Here is a 12867-nt window from a genome sequence, read left to right on the forward strand (position 1 = left end):
AGGGGTTGCAATCCTAGTCTCTGATAAAACAGACTTTAAACCAACAAAGATCAAAAGAGACAAAGATGGGCATTACATAATGGTAAAGGGGTCAATGCAACAAGAAGAGCTAACTATCCTAAATATGTATGCACCCAATACAGGAGCACCTAGAATCATAAAGCAAGTTCTTAGGGATCTACAAAGAGACTTAGATTCCCACACTATAATAGTGGGAGACTTTAACACCCCACTGTCAATATTAGCCCCATCAATGAGACAGAACACTAACAATGATATTCAGGATGTGAACTCAGCTCTGGACCAAGCAGACCTAACAGACATCTACAGAACTCTTTACCCCAAATCAACAGAATATACATTCTTCTCAACACCACATCGCACTTATTCTAAAACTGACCACATAATTGGAAGTAAAACACTCCTCAGCAAATGTAAAAGAATGGAAATCATAACAGTCTCTCAGTGCAATCAAATTAGAACTCAGGATTAAGAAACTCACCCAAAACCACACAACATGGAAGCTGAACAACCTGCTCCTGAATGACTACAGGGTAAATAACAAAATGAAAGCAGAAATAAAAAAGTTCTTTGAAACCAATGAGAACAAAGACACAACATACCAGAATCTCTGGGACACAGACAAAGCAGTGTCTAGAGGAAAATTCATAGCACTAAATGCCCACGAGAGAAAGCAGGAAAGATCTAAAATAGACATGCTAAAATCACAATTAAAAGAACTGGAGAAGCAAGAACAAATAAATTCAAACCCTAGCAGAAGATAACAAATAACTAAGAACAGAGCAGAACAGAAGGAGAGAGAGACACAAAATACCCTTCAAAAAAAAAAATTCAATGAATCCAGGGGCTGATTTTTTGAAAAGATCAACAAATAGATAGACTGCTAGCCAGTCTAATAAAGAAGAAAGGAGAGAATCAAATAGACACAATCAAAAATAATAAAGGGGACATCAGCACTGATTCCACAGAAATACAAACTACCATCAGAGAATACTATAAACACCTCTAAGCAAATAAACTAGAAAATCTAGAAGAAATGAATAAATTCCTGGACACATGCACCCTTCCAAGTCTAAATCAGGAAGAAGTCAGATCCCTGAATAGGCCAATAACAAGTTCTAAAATTTAGGCAGTAATTATTAGCCCATCAATAAAAAATGTCCAGGACCTGATGGATTCACAGCTGAATTCTACCAGAGGTACAAAGAAGAGCTGATCCTATTCTTTCTGAAACTATTCCAAACAATACAAAAGGAGGGAAGCCTCCCTAACTTTGTATCAGGCCAGCATCATCCTGATACAAAAACCTGGCAGAGACACAACAACAACAGAAAAATTTCAGTCCAATATCCCTGATGAACATGGATGCAAAAATCCTCAATAAAATACTTGCAAACTGAATCCAGCAGCACATCAAAAAGCTTATCCACCACGATCAAGTTGGCTTCATCCCTGGGATGCAAGGCTGGTTCAACATATGCAAATCAATAAACGTAATCCATCACATAAACAGGAACCAATGATAAAAACCACATGATTATCTCAATAGATGCAGAAAAGGCCTTCGACAAAATTCAATACCCCTTCATGCTAAAAACTCTCAATAAACTAGGTATTGATGGAACGTATCTCAAAATAATAAGAGCTATTTATGACAAACCCACAGACAATGTCATACTGAATGGCCAAAAACCAGAAGCACTCCCTTTGAAAACCGGCACAAGACAAGGATGCCCTCCCTCACCACTCCCATTCAACATAGTATTGGAAGTTCTGGTGAGGGCAATCAGGCAAGAAAAAGAAATAAAAGGTATTCAAATAGGAAAAGAGGAAGTCACATTTTCTCTATCTGCAGATGACATGATTTAGAAAACCCCATTGTCTCAGCCCAAAATCTCTTTAAGCTGATAAGCAACTTCAGCAAAGTCTCAGGACACAAAATCAGTGTGCAAAAATCACAAGCATTCCTATACACCGATAATAGAGAGAGAGCCAAATCATGACTGAGCTCCCATTCACAATTGCTACAAAGAGAATAAAATACCTAGGAATACAACTTCCAAGGGATGTGAAGGACCTCTTCAAGGAGAACTACAAACCACTGCTCAAGAAAATAAGAGAGGGCCGGGCGCAGTGGCTCACGCCTGTAGTCCCAGCACTTTGGGAGGCCCAGGCGGGCGGATCACGAGGTCAGGAGATCGAGACCATCCTGGCTAACATGGTGAAACCCCGTCTCTACTAAAAATACAAAAAATTAGCCGGGCGTGGTGGCGGGCGCCTGTAGTCCCAGCTACTCGGGAGGCTGAGGCAGGAGAATGGCATGAACCTGGGAGGCGGAGGTTGCAGTGAGCCGAGATTGTGCCACTGCACTCCAGCCTGGGCGACAGAGCCAGACTCCGTCTCAAAAAAAAAAAAAAAAAAAAAAAAAAAAAAAAAGAAAATAAGAGAGGACACAAACAAATGGAAGAACATTCCATGCTCATGGATAGGAAGAATCAATATTGTGAAAATGGCCATATGGCCCAAAGTAATTTATAGATTCAACACTATTCCATCAAGCTACCATTAACTTTCTTTACAGATTTTGAAAAAACTAAATTTAATATGGAACCAAAAAAAAGCTCATATAGCCAATCCTAAGCAAAAAGAACAAAGCTGGAGGCATCACGTTACCTGACTTGTAGTATCGAACTATACTACAAAGCTACAGTAACAAAAACAGTATGGTACTGGTATCAAAACAGATATATAGACCAATGGAACAGAACAGAGGCCTCAGAAATAACAACACAGATCTACAGCCATCTGATCTTTGAGAAATCTGAAAAAAACAAGCAATGGGGAAAGGATTCCCTATTTAATAAATGGTGTTGAAAAAACTGGCTAGCCATACTCAGAAAACTGAACTGGACCCCTTCCTTACACCTTATATAAAAATTAACTCAAGATGGATTACAGACTTAAATGTAACACCCCAAACCATAAAAACCCTAGAAGAAAACCTAGACAATGCCATTCAGGACACAGGCATGGGCAAAGACTTCATGACTAAATCACCAACAGCAATGGCAGCAAAAGCCAAATTGACAAACGGGACCTAATTAAACTAAAGAGCTTCTGCACAGCAAAACAAACTATCATCAGAGTGAACAGGCAACCTACAGGATGGGAGAAAAATTTTGCAATCTATCCATCTGACAAAGGACTAATATCCAGGATCTATAAAGAACTTAAACAAATTTACAAGAAAAAAAAAAAAAACACCCCATCAAAAAGTGGGCAAAGGATATGAACAGATACTTCTCAAAAAAAGACATTTATGTGGCCAACAAACATGAAAAAAAGCTCATCATCACTGGTCATTAGAGAAATGCAAATGAAAACCACAATGAGTACCATTTCATGCCAGTTAGAATGGTGATCATTAAAAAGTCAGGTAACAACAGATGCTGGAGAAGATGTGGAGAAGTAGGAATGCTTTTACACTGTTGGTGGGAGTGTAAATTAGTTCAGCCATTGTGGAAGACAATGTGACGATTCCTCAAGGATCTAGAACTAGAAATACCATTTGATCCAGCAATCCCATTACTGGGTATATATGCCCAAAATTATAAATCATTCTACTATAAAGACACATGCATGCATATGTTTATTGCAGCACTATTCACAATAGCAAAGATTTGGAACGAACCCAAATGCCCATCAGTAATAGACTGGATAAAGAAAATGTGGCACATATATACCACGGAATAGTATGCAGCCATAAAAAAGGATGAGTCCATGTCCTTTGCAGAGACATGGATAAAGCTGGAAACCATCATTCTCAGCAAAGTAACACAAGAACAGAAAATCAAACTAGCATGTTGTCACTCATAAGTGGGAGTTGAACAATGACAACACAGGGACACAGGAAGGGGAACATCACACACCAGGGCCTGTCGGGGAGTGGGAGGCTAGGGGATGAATAACATTAGGAGAAATACCTAATGTAGATAACGGGTTGATGGGTACAGCAAACCACCATGGCACGTGCATACCTACATAACAAACCTGCACGTTCTGCACATGTACCCCAGCATTTAAAGTATAATAAAAAAAATCAAAACAGAATATGAACAAGGAAACGGACTACTTAAAGGTGGTATAAAACAACTATTTCTGACAGAGGTATAGACAGCACTCCTCAACATCGGGATATACACCCTTCTCAATAGCTCATACAACATATTTCTTTATAGACCACCTCTTAGGCCAAAAAAGAAGTCTCACCAAATTTTTTAAAGCTGAAATTTTATGAATTATTTTCTATGACTAAACTCAAATGCAAGTATACAACAATAATAGAAAAAAATTGAAAAAAAATATGCCAGGCATGGGTGGCTCACGCCTGTAATCCCAGCACTTTGGGAGGCCGAGGTGGGTGGATCACCTGAGGTCAGGAGATAGAGACCATTCTGGCCAACATAGTGAAACCCTGTCTCTACTAAAATGTGAAAAACTAGCCAGGCTTGGTGGCATGCACCTGTAGTCCCAGCTACTCAGGAGGCTGAGGCAAAGGAATCGCTTGAACCCAGGAGGCGGAGGTTGCAGTGAGCCAAGATTGTGCCACTGCACTCCAGCCTGGAGATAGAGCGAGACTCCATCTCAAAATATATACACACACACACACACACACACACAGATACACACACATAGGAATTTAACAAAACACTCAAGCATGCTCTTATGCAAAGGTTGTAATAGTTAACATTGTAAAGATGTTCATCCTGGTCAATGTAATCTACAAATTTAATGAAATGTTTTTCAAATTTCTCATTGCATTTTTGAAGAAATAGAAACAGTAACCCCAAAAGTATATAGAATTTCAAAAGACAATAAAGTTCCCAACAATCTTAAAATAATAATAATAATAATAAAGCAATGTTGCAGGCATTAAAGTTCCTGATTTCAAGACATTCCAAGCTACAGAATTAAAACAATCTGGTATAAGGATGAAAAATTAGACTAATGAAATAGAATGCAACACATATACATACTTTAACATGTATGGTCATATAAGGAGTCATTTACACAGCAATAATTATTACTGTAAGCTAATAGGTAAAGGCAATGCAAATTTCTGTCACCAAATCATTCAGTAAATATAATCTGAAATATAAAAATACTGGAATATCACTCAGTTTTCAAAAAGCAGAAAATGTTCTACCAATTATAAAGATAAATCTTGATAACATTACGCAAAATGAAATGAGTCAGCTGCAAAAAGACAAAGATTATATGAGATATATAGCTATAAAGCATTTACACTCTTAGAAGCAGATAAAAAGAAAAAGGTGCCCTATTTGCTTAACCCCCAACAGCAAGAAAGTCTGTCAGTCATCCATGACAAAAATGTCTTAATGAGAGAACCAGGCATCATGGTTAATATCTGTAATGACAGCTACATGGTACAGTAAGGTTGAAGAATTGCTTCAGGCCAAAATTTTAAGACCAACCTGGGTTATGCAGTGAGACCCCATCTCAAAAATAAGTGCCTTTAAGAGAGCTTTGAGATCCAGGGAGGCAATTGCGAAACTTTGCTAAAGCCCAAGATTGAGGAGCACCCTTTTCAGAAGGCAAGCTTTCATTCAGGTGGCAAACTACAGGACCCCTGCTCTTGACTACAGACCAGAAAATGTCCCACCCAACTTGGTCCCACTGAGAATTTTGAACTTACTCTGTAATCATCCCAAACTCCTCCCAGCCACAGTCTGTGAGAGGTCTTGGGTCTTCCAGAGGCCTGGAGAGAGATACCCATTTAGAGCAATGCTGGCAGGCCTGCAGACCTTGGTCCCAATAGCAGTTCCAAGACTCAGTTCCAGCTTCCTAAGCCACAGTTCATGGCCAGTTCTGCCTATGTAGAAATCCACAGTGACCTCAGAAATCCTCTCTGGTACTCAGTGAAAGCCATACTAATCCACATCCTAATATAAAGCCCATCATATGCAGACCTGACTGCAGAAACCGGCCCTAGTGTCTACCCTACTGAGCAAAGTCCTGAAGGATATTTACTCTGTCCAAAAATAAAATGGGAATTACAACTACCCAAGCCCCTTGTAATAAGCCAACCCTAGTGCAGAGCCAGCAGCCTTGTGACCAAGCTACAACCCCACTCTACTACAAACCCAGAGGGCATTCTATCACGCTGGAGGCCCAACAAAAGATTTTTACCCTCTGAAACCAGTTTATAAAAACTTTAAGAGGTGTTTGCGCCTTCAAATTGAGACACCAATGGAAAAGTATATTGTGCCCATTGTCAATGCTTCTATTTTAACACAGCACTTGACGTATGTGGAAGAAAAATTAGTCAAAAAAATTTTAAAGTCATTGAAATTGAAGACAAATAAGTAAAACATTGCTGCTTGTAGATCATGCAATGTTCTCTATTAAAAAAAACCATAAACAGTACATTAAAACCTTTTAAAATACACTCAGTAAATTAGCAAAATATAAAATTAACATACAAGTTATGATTCCATACACTTAAACTATCTGATAAAATAGAGGAAGAAAACAATCTTATTTACAATAGCACTAAAATAATAAATATCCGAGAACAAATTTAACTGAGGAGCTGAAAAACTTTTCAAGTGAAAGATTTATCAATGAAAAATGAGAGAACACAAATAAATTGAAATATATTTTGTCTATCGATTCAAAGAATAAATGTTAAAATGCCATATTATCCAAAGTGGTCTCTAGATTCAATAAACTCTCTATCAATATTCCAGTGGTTTTTTTTCACAGTAATGAAAAATACAATCATAAAATTTACATGAAACTACAAGAAACTGTGAATAGCCAAGGAAATCTTGAGGAAAAAGAAAAAAGCATGACAACATACTTTATAATTTCAAACTATATTTCAAGACTATAGTAATAAAAACACAATGAAATGTACAGAAAAATGAACAAAAAACACCCAATGATACAGAAACCACTACTCTCACATTTTCAGAGATGATGGAAAAAGAGAACTTAAAAGATAGTTTAACATGGAGTACCTTAAAATTATGGAAATATCTGTGTCCACAAAAACAAAAACAAACTCAGATTGTGCACTCTCTTGTATGCCATGAACAGTACTTTGGCTGTCACTGTAAACTTGAAGGAAGATTACTGAAGGGAAAAAATAATTCTTAGAAATTTAAAAAGCATAAGACAGAAGATGCCACTGTGTGAGAGAAAATTAAAAAATAAAAATAAAAATTAGGCTTTCCAGAAACTATTTCTTTTGGAACACAGCTTCCCATATCACTTTAAGGACTGGCTTTCTCCTTGACTTTGGACCTCTCATCCATGTTGTCTGTATTCATTCTCACCTACCTGGCGGTTCTTTCACCAACTCATGTCTCTTCATATTCCAGGGCTCTTTTCCTTGCTCCAGAAAAATGATCAGGTCTGGCTTAGGGGCAGCAATACCTGTTTTATTAAAAATGAGTAACATGCATCTTGCTCATATTCTCCAATTAACAACTTAGTAATGTGCTCAGTAAAGAGGATGTAATAGAATATTCTAATACATTTATCCCAAAATACTAAATTACAACAGAAATTTCTAAATATTTAGAAAACACTCTAATTTTGTAAGTTCTTAATTTTGTCACCTGGTACTACTGAATTAAAAATTGGCGGTGGAAATTAGATTTTAAGGTGTGAGCACCAGTATTTTATGCCAGTAAAATTTTGAAATTACCATTAATCTAAAGTGAAGGACAGAGATCAGCTCAAGAATGTGGTAAGTTAAGGTCAAGATGAAACATCTTGAAATTTTTTTCTCTATGGAAAAATCCCTATGATTTTCTTGAAAACAGAAATCTGAAAGCATAAATTACCAAAAAGAAATTATACAAAAGAGAAATCATGTTGGGAGCCGAAAGGCTGAGGGTTGTGACCAACTCAGCATTCCACTGGAGGCTATATGATCAAACAGCAAACTGTTTATCATGAATGCAGAATGTGGGCAAATTCGCTTCTGCTCCTGCCGCCACAAGGTACACTAAGGACAGTCACCCCCTGGTGCCATGCTTCTTGAGGTTATCTACTGGAACATCTGCAGAGTACTGTTTAAAGAATACAGTCATGCAGGGTTGTACTAAGTCAAGCAGCTGACCACAACCTCCCCCTTCTCCCTATCTCCTTTACTCAATAAATATGAAGGGCTATAGAAGCTCAGGGCCCTTGTTCACTAGAAGCAAAGAGCCCCCTGGTGCCGTCTTCCAAATATACTCTTTTGTCTGTCTTTATTCCTGCATTCATCCTCCTTTGTCCAGGCCAATAAAGTCCACAGCAAAATGAAACCTATAGTGTATACTAGGAATTGCGTATTAAAGTTATTCTCACCCAGGAAGACCAGGTTTCTGTAGTTCTCTAACATCACATTCCTATATAAATTCTGCTGTGCAGTGTCCAGGCATTGCCACTCCTCCAGAGAGAATTGTATGGCCACATCCCGAAATGTCAACGATCCCTGGAAAACACACACAAACACACATATTTACCAAGTGGTCATGGGCAGAATTTTTAATTTGACTCAAGGTAAAATGGAAAGAGTAAAAAGAGCTCATTCTGACTTACAAGAGTGACTGAAATCATTCAATAAAATAGTTTTCAACACAACAATATTCTCTAATGTATTCTCTAACTCTGAGAAAAGAAAGTGGTATAAGATCCATAACATCAGTGTATATATAGTATTTTTCTAGATAATGAAGTATAAACTTGAGGGCATAAACACTAACATGTACAATTTTGAGTGCTATATTTACATCAAACAGAATTAATTGTGTGCCAGGCGTGGTGGCTCACGCCTGTAATCCCAGCACTTTGGGAGGCCAAGGCGGGCAGATCACCTGAGGTCGGGAGTTTTAGACCAGCCTGACCAACATGGAGAAACCACGTCTGTACTAAAAATACAAAATTAGCTGGGTGTGGTGGTGTGTGCTTGTAATTCTAGCTACTTGGGAGGCTGAGGCAGGAGAATTGCTTGAACCCAGGAGGCGGACGTTGCGGTGAGCCGAGATCATGCCATTGCCCTCCAGCCTGGGCAACAAGAGTGAAACTCCATCTCAAAAAAAAAAAAAAAAAAAGAATTAATTGTTTGTATTTTTCAGATGGAAAAGACATAGTTGTGTATATTGTTCAGATGGAATAGACATGTTGAGTTAGAAGGTATCACTCAAATTTTAATGTGTACAATAAGCTGGAGATCCCGTTAACGCAGATTATTATTTTTTTTTTTTTCAGAACATCAGGGATAAAGTCTGAGTTGCTGAATTTTTAAAAAGCTCATCAGTATGCCAATGGTTTTGGCCCAAAAAGACTATTTTGTCAAATATCCAGTAATTGAATGAGCCTGTGTTTTTCTCAGTTTTTCTGGTTTGTAAACAAAGATTCTCATCTTCATTTCCCAAAAACAGACAAATGCAAAGGAAACCTAAGAAAGAAGGGCAGCTGCCAGATTAAATGTGTTGGTTTGTTCACATCAGCTGCATAAAGATACTTAACGATGAAGAGAAAAATAATTCTATAGTGAAAAAATGTGTCGGAGAGCTTATCAACCAAGTGATTTATTAACATCAACTACACTAGAACAAATTTTTATAATGTCCTGATGCACCCAGAAGGATACAGCATTACTACTGAGATATTACCCCCCAAAAGGTAAATTATAGTCTGAATTTAACCATAAGGAAACATTAGTTTAATGGAAAGTTCAAGATACAGATATCTCCCATGTTCTGTAATTTTTAATAGTGATTTTAAATAGTCTTTCTTTAGCACTGTAGAGAGCAGTTATCTCCTATAAATTTTTTTAGAATTTCCTGGGTAATAAATACTATACTGCTTCAATGAGTGGTTTCTTAATCCTGTACTGCATAGACATAATAAGGAACACAGATGAAACCTCAACATTACATGTTCTCTGCCTTCACTAAAAACCCCAGGTTTTCCCCAATAGGAATTTTGAGTATCTACACCTTCCCATGTTCAACAGGCACAAAGGGACATTTTAAATATTGCAGATTATAAAATCATAGTGAGATTTCTGCACGGCATATAAGAAGCCATAATGTAGAGAAGGCTCTGGTATATAGAAAAAAAAATATTTTTCAGAGACTTTGACTATTGTAAGAACTTTTTAAAGTAGTTAAGACAAACTTATTAGGGAGGAAAAACACAAGTAGAGAAGTACAGGTTTGCAAGTACTAAATGTATGTTTCCTGGAGGAAGCAGAGTGGACACAGATCTTGATCTGAGACACATTTAGCTGAAAAAAAAAGGCCATTTTTTTCTCTTTCTCCTCCTTTTCTAGGATTCTTTCTCAGATAAAATTCTCTGGACAAATTACACCTGCATCTTGAGAAGATGCCTTTAAAAGAGTCAGCACCACAGGTCTACCTGCTGTCACCACATCCACAGGCAGAAGGACCAAGACAGAAAAACTCCACCCAATTCTGTCCTTTATAGCACAAGAGATGAAGAAACAATGAGTAGCTCCAGAGATAAAAATATGCTTTTCTTTATTTTGTCCTCGGGAGCCATCCCCTGACACAGGCACCAGCAATTTCTGCCACAGTAATGGAAATATGGGCCACGCTGTCCTGCCCCTACCAAATCCAAACAGAACAGGTTCTTGGAGCACCCTTTAATGCAAAGATGGAACTTAACTCTCATGAATGTATTATGAATTCCTCATACTTGATTCTGGCCTCACCTTAGAGTCACATGAGCCACTTAATTAAAACAACATGGATGCTTCCACAAGAACAATAAACAGAATCCATGGAAAGGGCACAAGTAAAAAGAGTTCTGCAAAATGGCCAGGTGATACTATTTAGCGGCCTGGGCTGATAACCCCTTAACTAAGACTAAGCATTTCCTCTCAAGCTCTAACGAGCTTATAAATCACTTGGTAATTTTCTCCCCACTCTATGAAATGTAATTCTGCAGGTATGGAAAGGGTCCACAAGTGGGTCTTTTAAACAAGTGCACTGTCAATAATGATGTTGCTCCCACTGGGCTTATTATTACCATTAGTTAGAAAAATGAGGCACAACACAGAGTCCCTTACACCCAGCACTCTTGTCACAACACAAACACTTCTGGTACAAATGAAGACAAACATTCTTCATCCTAAAGTATTATATTCTTTGCTGACTAAAGTTTACAGAGAAAACAGAAAGCAGCAATTTCTGAGTAAGTCTGCATTTGGAAAACAACATGTGCACATGTACTAATGTAATTTTTATTAAGCAGGTATTATGTGATGTTACAGAGTGCTGTGATAGCACATTATGTGATTTAATCCTAATAACACCCTGTGAGTTGATACTAAGTGTTCAGTAATTCCAACACTTTAAAGGACCCAGCATTTTTATTTCTATTTCTGTTTATCTGTCACTGATTTTTTCAAAAAATGCATAGAAAAGGTAAATATAGACAGATGAAAGGGATACAGATGGAAAGAGTTTAATGCAATTTAGATAAATTTTTATTGTGTTTATATTTACTTTCTTGTGACTTGTGAATCAACTACTAGATCTGCAGGAAAAGAAAACAGTTGCTAAATAATGTTTCTGCAAGCACTGGTTTTAATAAAAAATTTGAAAAGATCCTACAATACATACTTTATATTTCCCGTTATCTGCTTTTGGGTTTCAGAAAATGTTGAGCACCAGCTCTAAAAAGGCAACAGGATTCATGACTCAAAACTCTGATTTCCTCTAATCAGTTCTGTGAGGCAAGACTCCGGGGTAGAGCCAGACATAAATAAGGCCTCCAAAAAGGGTGAATATGAACAGGGCTGGGGCAGAGCGTACAGCCAATGTACAATTCTGTTCTCTATGCCACTGGGGGGTATTGTCAGTTCCTTTTGTTAAAGCTTACTTAAGTAAACTTAAATCTGAGTTTGTATAATTTTAATCTTTTTTATCACTGTCCTGTGAATTTTATATTATATGCTAATGAGCAATTTAAAAAATCCCTTAAGGTTTTCTAGAATAATTTTTTAGAAGAAAAATAAGTATTCTTAGCAGGGTAAAATAAATACAAATAACAATGACGACTCTTCTAAGTTCAGTTGTAGACATCAGAAGCCACAATATAAAGTGGCCCAAATAAAGCCCAAGTTTTTGCACACATCTATTTATTGTACCCACCATATGATGTATAATTCAACCATATTTCCAGTTGCTAGTCTAGACTAAAACTGCCAGGATGGTAGGAACCATGACTGCTTCATCTATTTTTCTTTTCTTTTTCCTTTTTTTTGAGACTGAGTCTCACTTTGTTGCCCAGGCTGGAGTGCAATGGTGTGATCTCGGCTCACTGCAGCCTCCGCTTCCCAGGTTCAAGCAATTCTCCTGCCTCAGCCTCCCAAGTAACCAGGACTATAGGCATGAGCCACCACACCCGGCTAATTTTTGTATTTTTAGTAGCGACAGGATTTCACTATGTTGGCCAGGCTGGTCTTGAACTCCTGACCTCAGGTGATCCACCCACCTTGGCTTCCCAGAGTGCTGGGATTACAGGTATGAGCCACTGCACCCCACCTGCTTCATCTATTTTCTTTTTATGACTATATGAAATGGAAGCAATTAGTTTATCTGTTTGAGCCCAATTAGTTTATCTGTCTGAGCCTCGAGACCTCCTGATTTTTTACCCAAGTACAGGGAACTTGAAAAACTCTCTTCTGGGTACCAACCAAAGATACTTCTTGTATAAGGGGAGAAACAAACACAAGATGACTCATTTCTCTCACAATGGGACAGAAGCAGAATTTGTCACTCTTATCAGCCTGACACA

The 12867-nt window shown here is 37.8% G+C and overlaps 1 protein-coding gene across 3 annotated transcripts in view; it reads right to left on the minus strand.

Moving 5' to 3' along the window:
• Nucleotides 1-12867, minus strand: part of LOC101153126 (zinc finger protein 728) — a 53864-nt gene that overhangs the window by 9578 nt on the left and 31419 nt on the right. For all 3 annotated transcript variants that reach the window (XR_010131923.1, XM_063701179.1, XM_055372325.2), the window contains 2 exons: nucleotides 8404-8530; nucleotides 7387-7482 (listed from right to left, as the gene is read on the minus strand). Coding sequence is in view for 2 of the 3 variants with exons in the window: in XM_063701179.1 (XP_063557249.1) it covers nucleotides 7387-7482; nucleotides 8404-8530 (223 nt within the window). In the remaining variant the exon portion in view is untranslated. The remainder of the gene's footprint in view (nucleotides 1-7386; nucleotides 7483-8403; nucleotides 8531-12867) is intronic.

Source organism: Gorilla gorilla, chromosome 20 (genome assembly GCF_029281585.2).
Source record: "Gorilla gorilla gorilla isolate KB3781 chromosome 20, NHGRI_mGorGor1-v2.1_pri, whole genome shotgun sequence".
Lineage (NCBI taxonomy): Eukaryota > Metazoa > Chordata > Mammalia > Primates > Hominidae > Gorilla > Gorilla gorilla.